The 20,245-nt window shown below is 41.6% G+C and overlaps 1 protein-coding gene across 7 annotated transcripts in view; it reads right to left on the bottom strand.

The window, feature by feature from the left end:
* Positions 1–1,727: 1,727 nt before the first annotated feature.
* The window catches only part of trak1a (trafficking protein, kinesin binding 1a), a 211,760-nt gene continuing 193,242 nt past the window's right edge, over positions 1,728–20,245 (bottom strand). For all 7 annotated transcript variants that reach the window (XM_043719532.2, XM_043719533.2, XM_043719534.2 and 4 more), the window contains 2 exons: positions 17,020–17,122; positions 1,728–10,413 (listed from right to left, as the gene is read on the bottom strand). In XM_043719532.2, the coding sequence (XP_043575467.1) occupies positions 9,606–10,413; positions 17,020–17,122 (911 nt within the window). In that variant the 3' untranslated portion in view covers positions 1,728–9,605. The remainder of the gene's footprint in view (positions 10,414–17,019; positions 17,123–20,245) is intronic.

Raw genomic sequence — 20,245 nt, 5'->3', positions numbered from 1 at the left:
TTTCAGAGAACACCTCTGGGACACCCGGACCAACCAACCCAACCACCCTGTAGCTCAACATTTCAATTCCCCCTCCCACTCCACCAAGGATATGCAGGTCTTTGGACTCCTCCATCGTCAGACCACAACAAAACGACGGTTGGAGGAAGAACGCCTCATCTTCCGCCTAGGAACCCTCCAACCATAAGGGATGAACTCGGATTTCACCAGTTTCCTCATTTCCCCTCCCCCCACCTTCTCAGTCTAATCCATTGAATTCAGCACCGCCTTCCTAACCTGCAATCTTCTTCCCGACCTCTCCGCCCCCACCCCAGTCTGACCTATCACCCTCACCTTGACCTCTTTCCACCTATCACATTTCCGACGCCCCTCCCCCCTACCTTTTATCTTAGCCTGCTGGACAAACTTTCCTCATTCCTGAAGAAGGGCTTATGCCCGAAACGTTGATTCTCCTGTTCCCTGGATGCTGCCTGACCTGCTGCGCTTTTCCAGCAACACATTTTCAGCAATTCCATGGAGCATGACGTTGTGTTAGGATAGCAGCTATGATTAGGTTAGATTCCCTAAAGTGTGGAAACTGTCCCTTCGGCCCAACAAGTCCACACAGACCCTCCGAAGACCAACCAACCCACCCAGACCCATTCCCCTAGCACTACGGGCAATTTAGCATGGCTAATTCACCTGACCTGCACATTTTTGGATTGTGGGAGGAAACCGGAGAAAACCCAAGCAGACACGGGGAGAATGTGCAAACTCCACACGGTCAGTCGCCCGAGGCTGGAATTGAACCCGGGTCTCTGGCGCTGAGAGGCAGCAGTGCTAATCCCTGAGCCACTGTGCCGCCCTAAATGGAGAGAGATAGAGAGAGGGGGGGGGGGGGAAGAGAGAGAGAGAGAGAGAGAGAGAGAGAGAGAGAGAGAGAGAGAGAGAGAGAGAGAGAGAGAGAGAGAGAGAGAGAGAGAGAGAGAGAGAGAGAAAAGTGAGGAAAAGAGTAAAAGAAAGAAAAAAGGTGAAAAAACAAGGAAGAAAGAACTTGTGGAAGATGGGAATGGAGAGAGAAGGGAAAGAAATAAAGAGACAGAGAAAAGAGTAAAAGGACAGAAAGAGAAAGTGAGAGAATGAGGGAGAAAGAACATGAGGGAGAGTGAATGCAAGACAGAGAATGGGAGAGGGAAAATTAAAAGGAATAAAAAGAGAAAACAAGAGAGGAAAAAAGGAGGAATAAGTGATAAAAAAAAGCAAGTGAATGAGACACAGAATGCAAGGAAAAGAGAATGAGAGAGAGAGAGAAAAAAGGTGAGAGCGAGAAAAAAGGTGAGAGCGAGAAAAGGGAGACTGCGGAAAAGAGGGGGACAAAGAGTTAAAAAAGAGTGCGAGAGGCAGAAAGAGGTAGAAAAAAGGGAGAGATATAAAAGAGTGAGAAAACAAGATAGACAGAATGAGAGAAGGAATGAGAGGGAGGGACAGAGAAATTGAAGAGGATGAGAGAGAAGGGGAAAGGAAGAGAAAGAAAGTGACAGAACAAAGGAGAGGAAGAATGCATGAGAGAGTGTGGGAGAGGGAGGGAGAGATAACAAAAAAGAACAAGCAAAATGAAGAAAGAAGTTTGAATTCCTATTGAAATTATTTATTATAATATCTAGAAAGAGTGGAAAGGCTCAAGTTAAGAAAAATACCAAAGTTTTGGAGTGTTCTTTTTTAAACAGAGAAACCAAGGATGAAGAGAATAATATTTGACTGTTGTATTTATTGTTGCCAGCAGAGGACAGCACTGTACAGATCCATCATCTGAGTATAATGTATTTCTCTAGAGGACGATAATACCTAGTAACTGTAATCATTATCACAATAGTCGAGCTGGTAATGAGAATGGGACAAATTTGGCCAAAGGCTTGAAACAAGCTCTGAATGAGTGCTGTGCTGATATGAAACACTGGTTTGAATGGGTGGCTCTAACTCAGAATTTTCAGGCTAATTATTGCAATAGAATCACACCTATAGGCACTACACTGCTCAGTAGTGGAACATTGGGGAATTGTAATTCCCCAGAAGCTGTGTATGTAGCCTGCACCCATCCACTTCCGCTGAGGACAAAGAATGGGGGACAGCATTCAGGACAACTCAGGTCCCGAATGAGGGGCAGCACAAATCCATGGAAGTGGGTGGAACTTGGGGAGCTAATGGAGGAGTCAGGATGTCCTGTAGCTGCAGTGAGAGAGAGAGTTCATCTCACCTTCTCATCCTTGAAATATCCACTGTCTGTTGCCTTTCACTATAATGGTTATTGTCCCAATGACTACAGGACAAAAAAAACCTTTGACATTACTACTTATTGAGCAATAGTAAAGATTTGTACTACCTAACAACAATTCATACACTCCCTGTACATTGTAACACAAGTAGGTCCTTGAAAGTGCCAAAGGTTTTCAAACCTCCATCAGCCATCCAATTGAATGGCGGAGTAGGCTCAATGGACTGAATGGCCTACTCCTGTTTCTATTGGTTTATGTGAATAGAGGAAAATGATCGACATTCCAGGAACACTAAAAGTCCTCCAGAAATGACCAGTTTGCTCCCAATAAGCTAGTTGCCATTAGAAGTGGGGTGACATAAGCTGAGGTGGTAATAACCAATATTTTCAGTCTTTTTAACAAACTCTGGAGGAATATTCTGCCCTGAATGACCTCCTGGCTGCCGAAGCAGTGATGCACCCAAGATGCACAACCTCATGTTAAAACAAAGACACACTAGGTAGACCCTTTCAGCAAAGGCTCTCATAGATGCTGACCATTATCACACAATCAAATTCAGGGCCCATCATCACATTCTACGAACTTGGGATTAAACTCGTGACCTTCCTTTTCCACTGCTTTCTTGTGCTTACCAGCCTGATATTGCAATTAATGCATTCTGTATCATACAATTCAAGACATTCACTGCTTTCAGACTTTTGAGGTGAACGGATGCCAGAAGTGCATGTTTTACCATGAACATATTCAATAACTTAATGCATCCTTAATCACACAGTGACTTTATAAAATGTGAGTATGCTTGTGGTATAATGGCTGCTACAGCCTTGGAGTATGGGTGGGAAGGTGAGATGAAATTGTTGGCAAGAACGTAGAGTAGCAGCAGGGAACAAAGTGACTGGGCAGCAGCACTACTGATCAAGCTGGTCAGGTCTTAAAGCAGGTGGCAAGGGAACCAAGAGGGAAAAACATACTTGACCTCATCATTAATAAGCTGTTAGCTGCAGATGCATCTGTCCATGACAGTGTCAGTAAGAATGACCACCACACAGTCCTTGCAGAGATGAAGTCCCACCTTCACATTAAGAATACCCTCCATTGTGTTGTGTGGCACTATCTCAGTGCTAAATGGGACAGACTTCAAATGGATCTAACAACTAAAGACTGGGCATCAATTGTGGGCCATCAACAGCAGCATAATTGTACTCCAACACATTCTGCAACCTCATGACCTGGCATATGCCCGACTCAACCACTACCATCAAGCCAGGGGATCATTTCTGGTTCAATAGCGAGTGCAGGAGGAGCATCAGGCTTACCTAAAAATAAAAGGCGTCAACTTGGTGAAGCTACCAAACAGAACTACTCGAATACCAAATAGCATAAGCATCCAGTGATCCTACAACCAACGGAACAGATCTAAGCCCTGCATTCCTATCACATCCAGTTGTGAATGGTGGTGGACAATTAAACAATTGACTGGAGGTGGCGACTCCACACATGTTCCCATCCTCAATGATGGAAGAGCCCAACGCATCAGCGCAAAAGATAAGACTGAAGAATTCACCGCAATGTTGTTAAGCTAGAAGAGCCAAGTGGATGATCCATCTCGGGCTCCTCCAATGGCCCTCAGCATTAGATTTACCAGCCTCCAGATAATTCAATTCACTCCATGTGATATTAATAAATGATGAAAGACACTAGATTCTGCAAAGGCTATGGGCCCTGATATCATTTTGGAAACAGTATTGAAGATACATGCTCCAAAACTTGCTAATCACCTCACCAGGCTGGTCCAGTACAGCTATATCTATCCATAATGTGGAAAATTGTCCAGTATATAAAAAGCAGGACAAATCCAATTACCACCCCCATCAGTCTGTTCGCAATCATCAATCAAGGGATGAAAGGTGTCATCAACAGTGCTATCAAGTAGCACCTGCTCAGTGATGCCCAGTTTGGGTTCTAGCAGGGAACTCAGCTCCTGACCTCATTTAGGCCTTGGTTCAAACATGGACAAAAGAGCTGATTGCCAAAGGGGAGGTGAGAGTGACAGCCCTTGACATCAAGTCCACATTCAACAGAGTGTGGCATCAAGGAGCTCTAACAAAACCGGAAGCAGTGTATCCAGGGTCAAACACTCTGCTATTGGAGTCACACCTGGCGTATAGGAAGATGGCTGTAGTTGTTGGAGGTCAGTCATCTCAGCTCCAGGACATCTTTGCAGGAGTTCCTCAGGGTAGTGCCCTGGCCCCAATCATCTTCAACTGTTTCATCAATGACATTCCCTCCATCGTAAGGTCAGAAGTGGGGATGTTAGTCAATGATTGCACAATGTTCAACACCATTCGTGACTCCTCAGATACTGAAGCCGTCTACGTTCAAAACATCTGGACAATACCCAGTCTTAGTCTGACAAGTGGTGAGTGACATTTGCACAACAGAAATGCCAATGACCATCTCCATCACCTTGACATTCAATGGTGTTGCCATCACTGAATCTCCCACCATCAACATCCTGGGGTTACTACTGACCACTCAACTGGACTTGCTACATAAACACAATGGCTGCAAGAACAGGCCTGAGTTTAGGGATACAGTGACACTCACTCACCTGATTACCCGAAGTCTGACCTCCATCTACAAGGCACAGGTCAGGAGTGTGATGAATCCTCCCTACTTGCCTGGATGGGTGCAGCTCCAACAACACTCAAGCAGCTCCACCTTATCCAGAACAAAGCAGCCGCTTGAATGGCACCACATCCATAAGTATCCACTCCTTCCACCACCGACGCTCAGTAGCAGCAGCGTGTACTACTTATAGGATACACTGCAGAAACTCACCTAAGCTCCCAAAACTACACCCTCCAAACCCACTTATATCTAGAAGGACAAGGGCAGCAGATACATGGAAACACCTCTAACTGCAAGTTCCCTCCAAGCTAATCACCACCCTGACTTGGAAATAGATCACTATTCCTTCAGTCTTGCTGAGTAAAGATCCTGGAATTCCCTCCTTAAGAGCCTGGTGGGTCAACCTACAGCATGTGGACCACAGCGGTTCAAAATAGCAGCTCATCACCCACTTATCAAGGGCACCCAGGGATAAGACTTAAATGCTGGTCCAGTCAGCAATGCCCATTTCCTGAGTGAATTAAAAAAAACATTGATACAGATTCGCATTAAGAGAAGTTGTAGTTGGCTGGGTTTAAGGATTTAAATGTTAATTCCATCAAAAATGTATTCAACTGCTCAGTTCCTTTTGTTACTTGTTGTTCATTGGCTGCTTCGCAGTGAACTGACATTTGTTAAATAAACAGGATTTAACTTTTCTCACATTTTCTAAGCACCAACAGCTTAGAAAGCATAGGAACACGAGTAGGCCATTCAGCACCTCAACAATGTTCCCCCATTCAATGAGATCATGACAATCTGTGGCCTAACTCTATGTTCCTGCCTTTGACCCATAACCCCTTAAACACCTTTGTTTAACAAAAAAAAATTCATCTCAGATTTAAAATTAACCGATCTGACACCAATCGTTGATGGTGAAAGAGTTCCAAAGATTTATCACCCTTTGTGTGTAGAAGTGCTTCCTAACATCTCTCCTGAACCATCTGGTCCTAATTCTCAGGACACCCCCCAGTTCTAGAATTCCCAACCAGTGAAAATGGTTTCTTAATTTACCCCATCATTTCCTGTTAATATCTTGAATACTTCAATCAAATCACTTACAACATTAGATAAATGTACAGCCTTCACAATTTAAAAACTATTCAAATATTAGTAAGATCTGGACCAGATGGGCCAATGGGCTAAGAAGTGGCAGATGGAGTTTAATTCCGATAAATGCGAGGTGCTGCATTTTGGGAAAGCAAGTCTTAGCAGGTCTTGTACACTTAATGGTAAGGTCCTAGGGAGTGTTGCTGAACAAAGAGACCTTGGAGTGCAGGCTCATAGCTCCTTGAAAGTGGAGTCGCAGGTAGATAGGGTAGTGAAGGCGGCGTTTGGTATGCTTTCCTTTATTGGTCAAAGTGTTGAGTACAGGAGTTGGGAGGTCATGTTGCAGCTGTACAGGACATTGGTTAGGCCACTGTTGGAATATTGCAGGCAATTCTGGTCTCCTTCCTATCGGAAGGATGTTGTGAAACTTGAAAGGGTTCAGAAAAGATTTACAAGGATGTTGCCAGAGTTGGAGGATTTGAGCTTTAGGGAGAGACTGAACAGGCTGGAGCTGTTTTTCCTGGAGCTTCGGAGGCTGAGGGGTGACCTTATAGAGGTTTATAAAATTATGAGGTGCATGGACAGAGTAAATAGGTAAAGACTTTTCCCTGAGGTCGGGGAGTCCAGAACTGGAGGGCATAGGTTTAGGGTGAGAGGGGAAAGATATAAAAGAGACCTACAGGTCAAAGTTTTCACAGAGAGAGTGATACGTGTATGGTATGAGCTGCCAGAGGAAGTGGTGGAGGCTGGTACAATTGCAACACTTAAGAGGCATTTGGATGGGTATATGAATAGGAAGGGTTTGGAGGAATATGGGCTGGGTGCTGGCAAGTGAGACTAGATTGGGTTGGGATATCTGGTCGGCATGGACGGGTTGGACCGAAGGGTCTGTTTCCATGCTGTACATCTCTATGACTATGTACAGTAATCTAAACTACTGACAAGGATAAAACATTGCCAGTTGTCAGCAGAATCTTCAAACTGCTTTACAGCCTTTAAACATGCTTTGTAAATATTCTTTACCGCATGGATGTTAGAAAGTGGGCTGCAATATGTTAGATATTTTTATTGTTAAAAATAAAAATGAAAATTTCCAATGCTGGGCTGAAGTAAAAGCAGAAAGACCGAAAACCAGGACAGTCTGACAGCAACTAAATGAGAAAAACTGGTTAAGAATCAGGATAAGAATTTTCCAGAATACAGAATGAGTGGCACTTATGAAAATGAGAGATGTTGGTTATAGCCTTCTCCTCCTGCCTTCTAACGACATGTTAATAAGGGGAAGGCGGCTATTCAGCCCCCATAATCAGATCCATGACTGATCTGATTTTGGTCTCAATTCCACATTGCCACCTATCTGTGGTAATTTTCGACTCCTTCCTTGATCAAGGATCTACCTACCTCTGCCATCTGAGTATTCAATGACCCAGGCTCCATTGCGCCCTGGGAAGAGTTCCACAAACTGTCAAATCTCAGAAATAATTTCTCCTCTTCTCTTAGCAAGGTGGCAGTGTTCTAGTGATAACGTCACTAGACTAGGTATCCAGAATGCCAGGATAATGGTGTCCCCTAGTTCCATTCTCTGCTGCGAGGAGAAACTCACTTTCAGCAGCCAGCCTGTCAAGTCCCTTCAGGATTTGATGAGTTTCAAAAAAGATCAGTAAAAGTTATTTGCAAACTACAGCTTCAATTCAGGCACTACATGCCTTTTGCTCATTTCGGCAGAATCTGCTTACACCCTGTCCCATTTCCCTCTAGGATGTTGATATTTGAAAGGTTATGATCCACAAGCTGCCTACCATTTCCAATTTGCCCTCGAGGTTACCCGGATTGTGAAGAAAGTGGGTCACAAAGTGCAGGTAACATAAAGCTTTTTTAACATGGGATACGACCAGGAATGCAGTGACTGCTTGTGGCCTCACCTGATGTCCACCCAGGCAGACTGACCATCAACTTCCAAAGGCGAACTTGTGCTTGTTACTCTGAGAGGCCAAATAGCTCAGAATTGCAACTGAACCTTCAGTGATTGCAAAACAAATAGTGGATGCACGGACTACTACTGTAGCATTGGTCGGACATGCCACAGCCTTTCATTAGACCAAATTACTTATGGGGTGTGAGGTTCCAGCTCTAACATGTTCCTTATCAGATTTTGGATATTTCTAATCAACCCATTCAGAGATGGTATTACACCCTCTGAAAAGGCATGACCTGAACCCAGGCCTCTTGGCTCAGAGGTAGGGACACCACCATGCATCTCAAGGGCCCTCCTTTTTTAGATTTTATCATGACCCCCTGACAATAGGGTGTAGACTAAATGAAGGATTTCTTTTTTAAAACATACATGACAGTCAAGGACAATTTTTTTTTTAAAAAGACACAGTTTTTAAGTAGTTTACACTGATTTATTCCAACTCCTCTGGAGATGAATTGTTACTGTTGAAACGGTCTCATACATTAGATCCCAATCATAAAGTGTTATTGTGTCCCTGTACGTGCACGGCCTGATTGGTGGAGAAACTCCCCTTGATTGTACGCTTACAATTGGCATCTTCCTTCAACAGACTGACTAATGGACCAGTAGTGACCTACAATATAGGGAACTGCATCAGGCTGGCTATATCATCCAATACATTCAAAATCACTCCTGACCCCCCCCCTCTTCAAATGAACAGAAATTCAATCGTTCACAATATGGTGTAAAACCAGAAACAAAATCTCAATATTCATTTTTTAAAAAATTTGCACAGTAAGAAATCATAAGGAGGCAGTTAAAACACATGCAGTAGTTGTCTTATTTGTTTCCAAAATATATAGAATAAATGCCTGAGACCACGGTGGGTTACCTTAGAGAAAATAAACTCAAGATTCAAAGGGGCCTGACAGGTGTTGGTTGTGAATGGTTTGACACCAACATGTATTTACAACTAACAGTGCAGTTGGGAATTTTGTATTTAAGTTCCCTTTCTCCTCACATCGTGCATTAATTCAAGTGATTTATAAAAGTCACAAACACTGGATTCTGTAATAATTACTAGAGCTAATCTTACTCCATTGCACACACCTAGAGACTATAGTTATCCTTCAACAAGGGGTTCAGTACATGAATAAATGTGGCTGTCAAAACAACATTTTAAGTTAATAGCAAAAACACACACTTTAAAAATGATGCTTCATACAATGAAACAAGTTATTTTTCTTTAAAATACAGTGCATTAGTTAAAACAATGTCCTCTGCATGTCCATAACAGGTACACAGTGATGACACTGAAATGGACTGCATAGTAAGTACAAAGCAGCTCCAAGTGTCTGATTGTACTGTGTGGTCAAATCATCATTAAACAGTGCAAAATTCAATCTACCTGCATTCATTAAAAAGTTAATCTTAGAACATCCACTTCAATGTGAGTGCATGTTTTAAGTCACAGAAGAATACTTCCTTAATATATATTTATATATATACACATATGTATAGCTAAGTCCTTAAATTAAATTAGTTGCGTACAATGAATTTCAGACTGTAAATCTATATACATAATTTTACAAAGTTTGTTTTATTCCTATCAGGCACTAAGTCAATGTATCAAACACGAAGTCAGTTCATCGGTAGTCAACCAACACTGTGCTTAACCCTTATTGTAGATTAGTCTGTTTGGGTATTTTGGCTCCCATAAGGATTCCTGAACTCAATGGAGCAGGTCCTTTCATTTGCATGCTGGCACCCACCATAGTGGGGAAACTGCGATTCCGTCGGATGCCGGTGTTCAGCTGAATCCCCCCAATAGCACCAGTGACCACTTGGGTGCAGCCTAACGCGAGGCTCTCACCCATCAGACTGCCCCGGACAAAGGCGTTCACTGACCCTGGGGCCCTGTTAAGAAAGGGTCCTTTGTTGTCCATCACTGAAGACTCCTGCACGGGTGTAACACTTGGCTGGACTACTTTGGCAATGCCAAGCCTCTTCACTTTGTCAACCAGGTTGATTTTGGAGATACTCACATCTGTCTGGCTTTCACTGTGCCTCACTGGTTTGTCCCCTCTCATTTCCTTTAACATGGAACTGGCTGGCTTGGAGGCCAGGAAATTGTCATAGTGACTGCAAGTGCCCTTACATTCAAATGGAGATGGAGATGGACACAGGGAATACAATGGTGAGTTGGGTGGGGTAGACGGTACAAAGGTTGGTTTGGGAATATGGAAGTTTGCAGTGTTGTTGAGGCCCATCCTGTCACAGCTGTACGGATTGTACACAGCTGCTGAAATCCCTCGCTCCTTCAGTAACTTAACCAGGCCCAGAGAGATGCTCATTGTGGTAGTACTTTCACGCAGGTTAGTGAAGGATTCAGCCAGGCTCAAGCGCCGAGGTGTACACGGAGTACCAACTGGAGTTGATTTTATATTATTCAAGATCCCACAAACTGGAGTAGGCGCAGAGTGAACACTAAGGGTGGGGAGAGAAAACAGGAAAAAAAAAAACTTAGCAAGTCCATTGCACCCATTGTTATACATACATGATACTCATTTTTGAAATAATGGCTCCCTAAGTAACAAGAGGCATTCTACTTTTTTAAATTACAGTGAGGAGGAGGAGGAGGAACATTACTGCTTGCAAGTTTCCCTCCAAGTCACACATCATCCCGACTTGGAACTATATCTCCATTCTTTCACTGTCATGGATCAAACCCCGAGATCTCCCTCCCTCGCAGCATTGAGTGTTTCAACACAATAAGGACTGTGGTGGTTTGAGAAGGTAGCTCACCACCAGCGTCTCAGGAGAACTTAGTATAGGCAATAAATGCTGGCCCCAGCAAAGCCAACAGTCTCAATTAACTTTTAAAACAAAAAACAGAATAGTTTAAAAAGCTCACTAATGCGAATAGACATAACCCCAGAGAAACAGACACAGAATATACTGAAATCACAGAAATATTGTGACTGAACAGTACATGTAAAATACTCATGCTTCAATGAAGGCTGAAAAGCCCAAAGCATCTATATTTATGATTGTATTTAACACAGAAAAGCATGACATCAATTTGCATTAAAAAAAACAGCTGACACGGTGAGTTAAAATCTCGAGCAGAGACAAGCAGAGTTACAATAGAAAAGAGATAGAAAAAGAGTAACAAAAAGAGAGACAATTCTCAAGTATTCCTCATATTGGTGATCAATGATTAATTGTTGTTAAGAATTCCTAATTCCTTAGTTTGTTAGTAAAGTGATATGAGCCTTCATGATAGGAGGCTATGAAAAGGTCAAAGGAAATGAGCACACTAGCTCCCTGGGGACACTCAAAAGAAAACTTATTTCCCTCATTATGTTCTGACAATTAATTGCTAATTCAGAATGGCGACAACCTGGAGAAAATCAAGTACCCTCCCTGCACAAATGATTTGTAAAAATCACACAAGGAGTTTTCACCCTCATTAAGGGACAATCTCACACACAATATGGAGGGTGAGCCAGAAAGCTGAGATGTAGCTGCACAAGATATCAAGGAGCCGGTGTTGGACTGGGGTGGATAAAGTTAAAAATCACAACACCAGGTTTAGTCCAACAGGTTGCTTTAGAAGTACTAGCTTTCAGAGCGCAGCCCCTCCATCTGATGAAAGAGCAGTGCTCCGAAAGTTAGTACTTGCAAATAAATCTGTTGGACTAAACCTGGTGTTGTGCAATTTTTGACTATATTGAACAAGGAATAGTCTAGATGGGCCAAATGGAATGATCTACCCCTGCTCCTATTTTTGGCATTGTTGTATTACTGGCTTTTGGACAGAGAGATGGGCTGCCTTCTCTCTCAAACAATGTGCCCACATTTCCAAAGTCAATGGCTTTCCCTATGACACATAATCACACACAAACACGTCAATGCATACCCACTCAAAAAATTGGCATTGTCATCAAGACAATGTTAAAATGAGTAGGAGATTTGATCTAGGAACTCTTGCCTATTCAGAATTGAACTGAGATTTCCCAAATTTCTTGTACTTATCAAAGTTCACTCGGAGTTCCGTTTAAAAGAAGAAAGGTCACTACATGGGAAAAGGGAACATTCACTCCATTGTCTTCAGCGGGTTTCACCATTCGGAGAGATTATGGGTGGTATCTCCTTAACTATTACAGCTCCACATCTTTAACACATTTGCCTAACAAAGATCAAAGATTATGTTGCTTCATCTTGGACTCATCTACTGACAGAAAATGTTTCCCTCTCTTTGCCTCAATTATCCCTTTCAAAATGCTAAAAAAAAAAAATCAGATCAACCCTTAAATCTTCCAAATTACAAGTAGTTACATGATTGGGTTATACAATTTCACCTTGATGTAACCCTGGTAACAACCAGGTGTGTCTGCATTTCCCTTCTACAGCCATCTAGAACCCCACATTAATCAACTTTCTAAATGTTCAGTGAACCCCCTCCCCCCCAAAGTATATTCCTGATCAAAAACACACTGCATTTTCTGGGAAGAGGTCTCCACCCAGACTCTGGGAAACTGCCTAACTGTCATAAGACACCTTCTCCCAATGCTAGCTACAGACCATCTGATGTGTCATTGAATGATTATAGCACAGGAGTTTGCCATTTGGCCCATCATGTCCATGCTGACCCAATGCAAAATAATCCCGTTCCCCCCAATGGTTCTGCACATTCTCTTCAAACTATCACCCAACTTCACTTCTGAAAGCCAACATTGAATGTGCCTCACCATGCTCTCAGGCACTGCATTCTATTCTGTCTATGACTGGTGAGTGCTTGGAGTAAGAGGAACATAGTAGCTTAGTTAATTACCCATTTTGCTAGCTATTTATTAAGAACAACATTATTCTTTAATCAAATTTATTTTGAATTTATTTACAAAACCTGGTGAAAGTCTCTCATTCTCGGTAACAATAATAAGAAACAAGCTGATGATTTTGGTGTTGGCGCAAGGCATTTATACTTTTGGCTCACAGGGTAGTGGAACTTGATTTCCAGCACACTTTCCCTCCAAATAACCACAACACACTTAGCCACAGGGCTTTTAAATATGTGTGATTATTAAGACACTTGTGCAATCTTTGGAACAATAACTGGACCTGGTTTAATCAACATGAGATAAGGTACATTTGCGCAAATTAAACAAACTGGCAGAAATGTGTATACGCAAATATTTCTGTAGATGCATATGCTGCCACATCCTATATAACATAGCCCGTGTACAAACCGATCAGCCTATTTTCCCGTTAAAAAGATAATGCGTTTCTAGGTGTCAAAACATCCCCATCACTCATTGCTTCTAAAAACAATGAAGTCAATGTTGTATTATTTAACAAATCAAAGGAGCTGGAGTGAGATTAAGATCAGTACAACTTGAGATGATCAAGTGTGGCATTGGTGCTGTGTTGCCTGAGCTCAGATCGGACTATTCGCTGAAGCACAAAAGACTAGCAAAATTTGAAGAGGAGCTGGGACTGGCAAATATTCTGGGATTCTGCAACATCAGCACCCCATTGTAGAGATAGGGAATATTTACAGAGTTTTGCCTCAACAGACTAAACAGTTCAGACAGAATCCACAAGAGTATATAGGTGCCGGATCTGTGCAAGAAATCAAAACTTCCAATTCTTGTGGCATGCTTTCTTACGGTTCCACCTTAATTAATGCGAAATAGCAAATAAACAATACCATGCCACCAATAATTGGAAATCAAAACAGACCACATTCATCAACAGGGGAACACTCCTTGATAACTAGTCACTTGAGACTGCTAAAACAGGGCACTTTAAACACTGCCAATTTACTCACTTATCACCAAATCTTTCCCTATGCTTTCTTACAACTTGCACTTTTCAAATATTGCCCCTATGTACCAACTACATAATGGAGCTATGTTGAATGGCAAGCAACTGTTAGCTTGATATCCTAGCACTAGACAAAACAAGGTTAGGGATAGTGCAGCAACAGCTACTTGGTTAGAATTATTAAGTTTTCCACATGCCTCACTTCCACCTCTATTGGGCCAGCTTGGATATCACTGGCAGTGCATCTCACCCTCGTGGGTCAACCTTTGCCCTATATTTCCCTTCAAATACGGTGACATACTGCAATTTCATCATCCTCATCAGACCTGTGGAAGATCATTAGCTGTTAGAGAGTTGTTCAGTATCATTTTATGCCAATATTGTTAGCATTTGCATTGTCCTGCACTTGTAGCTTTCCAACTCATTCAGTTGTAGAATCATATAACGGAAGGTGACCTGTTCTCTTTCAGTTACTTGACCAAAATTAGGTTGGTCCATATCTTCAAACTCATAAATCACACAAATTCGGTCTATTAGTGCCATATCTGTTCAACTCCAGGGCATGCCTCCAAGGGTTTGCTGATGTTAAAATACACACATTTGAAAAAACAGATATACATCACTGACAAAACTTAGAGGAAGATTCCAAGTTCAACAGCCTCATTTCTAGGAAAAGAGTAAAGTCCGAGATTAAAACTTGGTTCCCCAAATTAATATTAAAGTCAAGAACATGATGGGTTTAATTAGTCTGTGCCTGGTTTAAATAATGCAAATCTACTAATTTATTCCAGCATTTTTATCTATAAGTCCCTTCAAATTACATTACTTTATAACAGTGATCCTGTAAATAAATGCACAGCAAGTTAGTTTGTAAGCATGACAAGTGTAAAACCATAAGACATAAGAGCAGAAACTAGACCATTCAGCCAATCGAGTCTGCTCCACCATTCAATCATTGCTGATAAGTTTCTCAACCCCATTCTCCCACTTTCTTCCTGTAACCCTTGATCCTCAAGAACATATTTATCTCAGCCTTAAATATACTCAATGTCCTGGCCCCTACACCCTTCTGTGGAAATAAATTCCATAGATTCACCAGTCTCTGGCTAAAGAAGTTTCTCCTTATCTCCGTTCTAGTAGGTCTTCCTTTTAATCTAAGGCTATGTCCTTGGGTCCTAGACCCTTCAAACAATGGAAACATCTTCCCAACATCTTCTCTGTTCAGACCATTCAGTATTCTATGTTTTAATGAGATCCTCCCACCTCACCTCATCCTTGTAAACTCCAGCGAGTATAGACCCAGAACCCTCAAACATTTCTCATATGTTAAGCTTTTCATTCCTGGGACCATTCTCATGAACCTCCTCTGAACACACTCCAGGGCCAGTACATCCTTCCTGAGATAATGGGACGCAGACCTGTGCACAATTGAGTAGGAAGGCATGTTGCAAGGATGACCTAATGAAGACGCAGACTGAAATAACTCAGCAGGTCTGGCAGCATTGGTAGCAAGAAAACACACAAAATGTTAACTCTATTTTCTCTCCCAACAAATGCTGCCAGCATGTGGAGTTTCTTCAGCAATTTCGGTCTTTGTGTGTTTCAGATCTTCAGCATCCAGAGTTCTGAGTTTTATTTTGTTGCAGCTGGCTTAAGTGAATCATCAAAAGTCTGGCAGATGTGAACATAAATGGGAGTCGTTCACTTTGCAGGACTAATAATAAAGCAGAATACTGTTTTAACATTGAACCACTGTGGAACTCTGAAGTGCAGAGAGATTTAGGTGTTCATGCACGTCAGTCACAAAACATTATGCAACAAATGGTAAGGCAGCTACTGAAGTGCTGCTCTTTAGTATGAGAGAAATGTAACAAAAGTCAGGATGTTGTTTGTCAGTTATTTTGGGAAAGTTGTAAATGCATTGGAGCTGGTCCAGAGGAAGTTTATGGCACTGATACCTGGAACGAGTGAGCTGGCTTATGGACAAGGTTGGACAGGCTGGACTTGTTTTCATTAAAGTTTAGAAGAGCAAGCGTTTATTCAATTGAATTTTATACGATCCTAAATGGTCTTGATAAGGTGTACATGGAAAGGGTGTTTCCTCGTGTGGAGGAGTTCAGCATTAGGAGGCGTGGTTTTAAAATTAGGAACCCCCTTTTAGGATGAGGGTGATTTTCTTTTTCTCTGAGGGCTGCGCAACTTTGGAACTCTGTCTCAAAAGGCAATTAGATTAGATTCCCTACAGCGTGGAAACAGGCCTTCGGCCCCACAAGTCCACACCGACCCTCTGAAGAATAACCCACCCAGATGCATTTCTCTCTAACTAAAGCAGCTACCACTACGGGCAATATAGCATGGCCAATTCACCTGACCTGCACATCTTTGGACCGTGGGAGGAAACTGGAACACCCAGAGGAAACCCATGCAGATACAGGGAGAACGTGCAAACTCCACACAGACAATCACCCAAGGTTGGAATTGAACCTGGGACCCTGGTGCAGTGAGGCAGCAGTGCTAAGCACTGAGACACTGTGCCGTCCCAATGGAACCAATGAAGTTGGATTTTTTAAGGCAGAGGCAGAGTGATCCTGGTCAGGCAAGAGAATGAAAGATTATTAGGGATCGATGGTGAGAGAAATTTGGAACACAGACAGATAAGCCATGAACTTGTTTAATGGCAAAACAGGCTTGAAGGGGTAAATGTTTGCTCATAATTTGTATGTATGTTCATATGAATAGGCTTTACATTGTAACAATATCTGATGGATAGAGCCATTAACAAACTTGTTTAGGACTGACTAGTCTATATGAATTGAAAAATCTATTTATTTTAACAAGGAAGATTAGTCAATGATTTCAAAATCATCTGCAATTAAGGAAGTTTAAAGTGAGACATCTGCAGTAAATTAATCATAATTCAAAGGATCTTTCCCAACCCCAGTCCACCCTTTTACAGTCAGTTTTCTGTCCAGTTCTAAATTTAACATACCTGCGCAGGAGGCAAGACTTTACAATATAGATTATACATGTCTGGAAGTTCCCTACAAAAGCAGCAATAAATAGTTTAATTCCTTATGCCCAAAAAAAATGCTGGAGAAACTGAGCAGGTCTGGCTGCATCTGTGGAGAGAGCATCAGAGCCCGGTATAAACCTTACTCAGAACAGTCCTCATGCATTTAAGTTTCCTTAAAGTTTTTTAAAAAAAACAAAACAAGTTAAAATTGGTTTGTCGGCACACAAACGTGAAGGCGGCCCTGCACTTACCTTGAAGTGACTTGTGCGAGTTCATCAGAGGGGTGAAGAATGCGGCAAGTTGTGAAGGTAAAGGTGGAGCTGGTGTGTGACATACATTTACCAGGATAGTGGACTGAAGTAAGAGATCGAGAGGTTGGGGTTGGGAAGGAAAGGAAAACAGCAGAAAACACAGACATCAGCAGCTATTGCAGCAATCATTTAAAGCTAATAATCAAATTTTTGACAAAGTCAACCCCAGACTATGTAACCCTTTCCAGACCAGCCATCCATCTTTCTCCAAAATTAGATACAATTCTCAGATTTTGTATTGTTTTATTGTTTTAAAATTTATTTTTTCCACAGGAGTTCAGGTCTGCCTGGACTGGGAAGGGTAGAAGGCATTCATTTTTAAACCTCATTATAGCATTATTTCAACATCCCAAATCAACACACTGATAATGCTCGGCAGGATCAATGACTCTGCTTGGAACATGCTGAAGCTGAAAGAATTACACATATGAAACACTCAGCCATGAATGCATCACCTCACTCAGGAACCGATGAAGAGGAACCTCAGGTAAGTTGATTCCAGAGCGACTTTGAGGAACTAGCACATAAGAGTTGGTAATTATAAAGAATATAAATCCTTCCGTACAATGTTAATACAGAAAGTAGTTAGACAGGAGATTGGGGTTAATAAACTGATTAATTGGCTGAGTGCATATGAGGAGGGGGGGGGGTCCTCTCAGGAGCAATTAGCAGTGTTCCTATCCCTGAACCAGGAGGCCTACCTTCAAGCCCCACCTGCTCTAGAGGTGTGTAATAACATCTCTGAACAGGTTAATTAGAAAAATAGTTTGGACAGAGGAAACAAGGGCTCTTGTGGCACAGTAGTAGTGTCCATACCCCTGGGCTAGGTTGCCTGGGTTCAAGCCCCACCTGAAGTGTGTAATAAAATTTGGGACAAAAAATATAAAGTGGGTTGAAGGCTCTCTTGTAGCACAGTGGTAGTGTCCCTACCTCTGGGTCAAGGTTCAAGTCCCACCCTCTCCAGTGGTTTGTCATAACTTCTCTGAAGAAGTCAGTTAGAAAATATCATTGACTGGGTGGATATAAAAGGGGAATAAATGAGATTGGGGTGGAGGGGGAACAAGTGACGTGTGGAGTGACCTGCTAGACGGACTAGTTAATAAACTCTCACAAAGAAACATGTCTTGGATTGTCTGACTGGCTTGGATCCATTTGGATCCACAGTGAGGATTGTGTTGTGCCATAAATATATGAAATATTGAGATCAAAACTACATTTTCTGTTTAAATAGAAGTTAACGTTACAGCAATAGCTTGGTTTTCTACAAATCAACATGATCTAATCTACTTGCAGCTTAAATGGCAAAGAAAAGTTCACTTTCTTAAAAGCCTTCATAATTTTCAGAAACAGGAAGAATAAGACTAACATACATGAGAAAAGCCGAGGAAAATTACTTCTTGTTTTAGAAAAAACACTCTGTCATTTAGCTTTCTAGTGCACTTATAGATGCAGTAGATCTACTTTATTGATTTGTCCAAATGTGTATGTCCCTATCTCCATGACTGCAATCTTGCGTCCAAGAGTTTTTAAGGGTGCATTTTACAGGGAATATTCTAATCATTTCATTCATCAGCCTCAGTCTTGGCTTTAGAAAAAATTTTAACATGTAATAGAACATAATTAAATGAACATACCTTAAATAACATTTCAGGTGGGTAGTGAATTTAAATAATAATGAATCATTAATTAAAGAAAATATCTATTCAATTAATCCATGCAAATCAGCAAGTAATTTTTTTTAAAACTCCAGAGAAACTTGAGAAAGTTAGAAGATGGAACAAAACTCCATTCTTAAACTAGCAAAGTTGGGCTTATACTAAGTACCTTATTACCTGGAAGGGTAGAATCTCACCAGTTTCTAGATTACAAACTGGTTAACTTGTTGCATTTGTACTCTACATCAGTTACAATACATTTCTTTGAATCACCTTCCCCTCCATAAACTGCTTTTCTGAAAATAATTAGCAATGCAAATGAGCCATCAAATGGAAGAAAGCGTCAAGACATCAGTTTTCCTTCACCCCTTAACCTGGCTCTCCTCCTTCCTGGAAGCGATGACGAATGTTGGGACATGATTACACAGCTGCTGGCCAATAAGTATACCCTTATTGAGAACAGCACAACAACTTTAACCGGTGTACGGTTGAGCCCACTCAGACCAGGAATATCCCATCTACCCTTAAGTAGCAGTATTAGATTAAATAATACATTTAGCTTCTGTGGGCCCAAGCAATGTAGGGGGAGTTTAAAAAAAAATTCAGGGTTTGTGGTCTTGATCCCCACTGGGAGACGGCAGGCAGTAATATCAGCCAAAGGCATGATTAGCTTATTTGTAAATACTACACACAAGTCAACTCTCACAAGTTCATTCACAAATAAAGAGCCATTGACTTAGTCAATATTAGAGGGTGACCAATATTTCTGATCCAAGCAGCAGGAAATGTTTAAAGGAAGAAAGGACAAAAAGGGACAAAAAGCCATTGGGAAGCCCCATTGAAGCTGGAAATTTCATTAGCATTTCCCCATTTCATTGCCTCCTCTGGGGCTGCAATCTTGATGCTCCACATTAAAAATGCACAATGTATACATTTATGGTAATGATTGGTCACTAGTTCAGTGAAAACAGTCACCAAGTCGGTGGAAATTTTTACTTTTGTCGTAAAGTTCCCAATTATAATGTTTAAAATAAGTTGCACGCGACTTAACGGGTATACTGCTAAATTTGCATTGCGTAAAGTAACTGCAGATTTGGCATGAAGCGCACAGAAACAAGAAATTAGTTTACCTTTGGCATTTCAGTGTCTATCAACAGTTTAACTCACATACTTTCACACTTTGGCCATCATACTGACAACATCCAAACAGAAGAATTAAATAAGGGACTTGCCATGTGCATTGTAAAAGAGAGAATATCAACCCCACTGAATTTAAATGATTTGAAAAACATGGCAAAGTTTCCTACAGTTTACACCTTTTCATCTGATGCCCAAGAGGAATTTATACAACCTCCAAGATGTAGTTTAACACAATTTAGGCTCCAGGATTCCCGCTCTCAAATAACTGTTCCTTACTGGACTACCACATGAGCAGAAAGATTCACAAACACAATATCCTGACACATCATAGAGTGAAGAGCTAACAAAAGGAACAGAAACAGAAAGTAAAG

This window comes from Chiloscyllium plagiosum, unplaced genomic scaffold (assembly GCF_037043375.1).
Source record: "Chiloscyllium plagiosum isolate Xiang-an unplaced genomic scaffold, Cpla_swu_hap1 HiC_scaffold_34, whole genome shotgun sequence".
NCBI lineage: Eukaryota > Metazoa > Chordata > Chondrichthyes > Orectolobiformes > Hemiscylliidae > Chiloscyllium > Chiloscyllium plagiosum.
This window is presented reverse-complemented; position numbering and strand designations above follow the sequence as displayed.